The following is a 4,665-nucleotide window of genomic DNA, read 5'->3' as shown; positions in this document are numbered from 1 at the left end:
GATCGGATAATGAAACACCTTCCTAATCTTGAAATTCATTGTTTACTCTGCAACAATTTTCTTATGCCATTATTGTTGGTGCATAAGAAGAATTCCACAACAACTTTCTTATAGCATTATTTCTAGTGCATAAGAAAAATTTGACAATCTTGTTTAATGACTACCTCATTTTTACCTGGTTGGAGTTAGACAGGTAAAACAATAAACATGAAATCAAATACATTAATAAACCATGAAAGTAGCAAATGGAATAATGACCCAAATTATCAAGCTAACTTGAATACCAGTTTCAGAATTTGAGCATGTAAGGATCAAATACATTGATAAACCATTAAACTAGTAAATGGAGTAAAGAATATTATCAAACACTTTGATAAACCATCAAACTAGTAAATGGAGTAAACAATATTTAAAATTTGGCTGACTCAAATTATTGAGTTAATATTATTCAAGACGTTTTCTACAAGGAAGGGTCACTAATGGAGATCAGAGTTTGTGGAAAGACGTACTCTCCTCTCATGTGAGAGTGGAGCGAAGTGCACCAGTGCGCAACCAGATTCATTCACTCTGGATATTCGATTTTGAAAGTATCGAGCACACTCTTCCTCTCTAATACATTGCTCCAAAAAGCTTCCCAGAACTCGTCAAACTTATATCCTCTGTAAACAGGTGGATGTTGTTCATCAACCATGGACTCTGCAGGAGCAATGAAGGCATCCTCTGCAGGAGTACAGAACATAGGAATTGATATACGTGCACTGGAGGCGTTTGTTACTGCTCGATGCTCAACACTCCTGAATCTCCCATTGCTCACGACCTGTACACTTGTCAAAAACAGCTTTGCATTTAGTACGATCTGCAAGCTTTAAATGAAACCAGAAGTATATTCTACTGTATCTCCCATGCCATTACTAACCTGAACTTGATCTCCCAAGTTGACCACAAAGGCATTAGCTAAGGGTTGTACGGCAACCCACTTTCCATTTTTTAATACTTGCAAGCCACTGACCTCGTCTTGCATCAGAACAGTGATGGCATCTGGATCTGAATGGCCTGGTAAACCAAATGTAAGATCGGGGTTTGGGCATGAAGGATAGTAATTTATAACCATCGCCTGGTTGTGTCTTCCAAAAACTCTGTTCAAGTAATCAGAGTCCAAACCTAGAGCCTCGGAAATGGCGGATAGAAGCCTTAACATCAGTGTTCTGAGTTCAGCGGAGTACTTAGCTGCAATTTCTCTGCAAAGTCGGTGGAAAAATTTAAGGTGAAATCTTGATTTGTGCTATTTAAACTAGTTTTTTAACTGTATATATGGATTCAACACCCTCAAACCCCTAAGGCACTTAGATTGCAGCATGTAATTTCAATAAATTCCTGCAAAATTTTAAAGAAATTACAAGAGAAAAACCCACCCTAAAAACTTCCAAAAAAATCTCACTAAAAACAACTTTTTAAATATCCCAAAATTGGATAAAACTTCTTTTTAAATATCCCAAAATATCCCAAAATTCAATAAACAGTAATCAGGTCAATTAATTTTGCTGTTGCCCATAAAATTCAGCTAAAATATTCCTAAAAGCTATAACTTGTTGCATTTCTGGTCTATTGAAATGTGATGTCAGTAAGATGAAAAAATGGTTGATTACCTGTAGCCTGCAGGTTTTTCAGGCCAAGACCCCATGACTTCCTCCAGAGGATAACACGGGTGCCTTAGATAGTCCCTCCAGTGTCGGACTTTTTCTTTGCGGATATTGAAGCTTGTAGAAACCCTAACCGGCTGATTTGGGTCCTCTGAGTAGAGGCTTGCGCGGTTTTCCACGGGCATTTCGAAGAATTCTCTGGCAATTCTCATCATGTTTCTCATGACTGTCTCTTGCACACCATGGTTTATTATCTGTATTCAACCAGATCATGTGGTCAGGAAAAGGTATAGTCATTCAAATATTGAACTAGTTAGCAGATTATTCTACTGAAAGTACCTAGGTCTGTAGAAAGAATAAGTAAATGTTTTAAGGTATCAATTTTAATAACTTAAATTTACCTGGAATTTTATCTACTATTTCATTAATTTTTTCAAATTATAATACATACAATTAATAATAATAACCATGATAATTCATAATTTCAGTTATTAAAGTTTTTAAATTAAATATATAGATATTTCAGTTATTTAAAATTTTTAAATTAAATATATAGATTTTGTCATTGTAATATATATATAAAACAAGATTTAGTTATTTTTTATTTTCTCATGTTAATATAAAATTTAATGGTATTGATGAATAAAAACTTGAAAATTATAAATATATATATATATATGCAACTATAATTTTTTTAATTAAAATTTAAAAAATATCTCTTAAATACTTCGACAATACACTTATCACTAATCATTAAATATGAAAATTAATTCTATATATATATTAAAAATTTACATAAAATACCTTAACAATATACTTATCACTAATCATTAAATTTGAAAATTATTTAATACCTTGAAAAAAAATTAATTAAAAATTAAAAAATACCTCCACTAAATACCATAACAATACACTTATCACTAACCATTAAACTCCCTGTAAACATTTATTATAATTATTTTATTATTTCAATATATAATTATTTTATTATTTCAATATAAATTTTAGTTTGAGCTAATAATGAACAACTTGAAGTATGAGTGTTAGATAATCAGAAAGTATTAAAATTTAATAAGAATTTGTTGAATTATATGTTTGAGTTATAAATGTGTGGAAATTTTCTTTTATAATTTTCTTTTTGAATTTATTAATTTTTCTTTAATAATCTAGTTTTAAATTTATTTATATTTTTTGTAAATTATAATTTAACCTGAAAAAAAAAAATTCACAAATTGCAATTAAAAAAATTACAAATTTAAAAACGGTGTAATTTAGATCTAAGAATTTTGTGGTCCATAATATTGAAATCAGTGTTTAGGATTAATCACATCATTAAGATTTGGTTGACGTTTGGAACCAACTAATGTGGTTCATCTTAAAAACAAAGTGAAAACTCTTGGCAAAGATGCATCATTGCCCAGAGCATTGATTTTCAATGGCTAACTCTAGGCAATGATGCATCCTTGCTAATTTTCAAGGGCTAACTCTAGGCAATGATGCATCCTTGCTATTTATTTCCTCAGATCTATTGATTTCTCACCTTGTTCTGAACATAAACCACATTAATTGGTTCGAAATTTAGACCAAATCGTAAAGTTGTAATTAATCCTAAAGACTATTTTTAATTGTAATTTAAATAACAAAAATTTACATGCTAACTTATAATTTTGAAAACTCCTATCATCGAGCACATCCTGAAAAATGGTATCATCAAATTTGCACAAAAGTAACAAAAATGTTAAATTGCACCGTGTTGAGGTGTATACCTGGAAAAAGCCGTCCTCCTCGCATGCACGTCTGATTTCTTGGATTACCTTTGTTCTGTCCCGGCCATCGATCAGGTCTCCGAGATCCACCACCGGAATGTGGTGAGGATAGGAGACCTCAGAAATCCGAGGGCGTTCGTGGGGAGGCAAAATATACTTATCCTGCACTTCAAAACTGTTCATTCCATTGGAAATTAACTTTTCGATGCCATCGAGATTGGTTTGGTCATCACACGGAGTAGAAGATGCCATCTTTCTTGACAGTAGAATTGAGATGGGTAGGGCACCACCGGACTGTGCAAATGTTTCCAACACAGTATGAGGTGGTCGGCCTGAGTTCACAGATTTAAAGATGATCGCTTATAGCTGGATATGATGGCGATTTGGCCTGCAAGTTGCGCGAAATGTCAGTGCTTCTAGAAAAAAGCTGAGCTTCAGCCACCACTGTCATTTCGTCCGATCAAGCTTGCCATTATTAGTTAATTTCAAAAACTTTTTCAATCCGTGCACATAATTCAGATTGGGACCAGGGTGGATTGAGATTCGGACCAGCGCGAGATCCTCTGTACCAATTGATGTCGGCCACTAGGAAAGGTCGGTACTATTTAAATCAGATGGTGGGATTCTCTATGCTAGTTGATGGCTTATTTAAATCAAAGTGTGGGATTTTGTGTACTATTTGTTCAGGGTTGGAGTTTTAAATCAAACGGTAGGATTCTCTGTATCAGGGCCGCAGTTTTAAATCAAAGGGTAGAATTGTCTGTATCAGGGCTGCAGTTTTAACTCAAGGGTGGGGTTCTTTGTACCTTTGATCTGGGTTGGATTCTTAAATCAAAGGGGGAGATTTTCTGTGTTATTTGATGGCAACAAATAATAAGTTTGCCTATGGGACATAAATGTTGGGCTGTATATATCTGTCTTTGGATTTTGGTAGGTTAATTATCCAATGGCTATTAGATACAGCGGATATTTATGGTCTATTGTTAGGCTGGTTATTTTCAGTTTTATTAGGACAAATAATAAGTCTGTATATGGCCATAAATGCTTGGCTGTATTAATGATCCAATGGGCCGCATATACAGCCTTCCTGTATTTATGGTCCATTGTGTTATTTTCAGCCTTTTTAGGTCAGGGTTGAAATTTCAAAATGAAATAGTTTTCTCAAATTGAGTAGGTCCATCAACACTATCAATATCATTATTAATTTTAACTTTTTGATAATAATGTAAAAATAGATATTATTTGTATTATTTTGTTCC

At 33.2% G+C, this 4,665-nt stretch overlaps 1 protein-coding gene across 1 annotated transcript; it reads right to left on the bottom strand.

Moving 5' to 3' along the window:
• Positions 1–305: 305 nt before the first annotated feature.
• LOC149147631 (protein DMR6-LIKE OXYGENASE 1-like) lies at positions 306–3,844 on the bottom strand. Its single transcript, XM_089440771.1, has 4 exons — positions 3,407–3,844; positions 1,647–1,894; positions 917–1,238; positions 306–817 (listed from the first exon to the last, which is right to left on the bottom strand). Exons 1-4 carry the CDS (start codon positions 3,656–3,658, stop codon positions 563–565), a joined length of 1,077 nt encoding a protein of 358 aa, XP_089296897.1. The 5' UTR covers positions 3,659–3,844; the 3' UTR covers positions 306–562.
• Positions 3,845–4,665: the final 821 nt, after the last annotated feature.

Source organism: Pinus tabuliformis, chromosome 9 (genome assembly GCF_031772625.1).
Source record: "Pinus tabuliformis cultivar Carrire ecotype Pingquan chromosome 9, CPIR1, whole genome shotgun sequence".
NCBI lineage: Eukaryota > Viridiplantae > Streptophyta > Pinopsida > Pinales > Pinaceae > Pinus > Pinus tabuliformis.
Note: the sequence above shows the minus strand (reverse complement) of the source record. Positions and strands in the feature narration are given on the sequence as shown.

Coding starts and splice junctions, on each gene's coding strand:
- LOC149147631 (XM_089440771.1), bottom strand. CDS start 3,658: ATGGCATCTTCTACTCCGTGTGATGACCAAACCAATCTCGATGGCATC. Junction 1,895..3,406: donor AGGAGGACGGCTTTTTCCAG/GTATACACCTCA, acceptor GGTTGAATACAG/ATAATAAACCATGGTGTGCA. Junction 818..916: donor ACTTGGGAGATCAAGTTCAG/GTTAGTAATGGC, acceptor ACAAGTGTACAG/GTCGTGAGCAATGGGAGATT.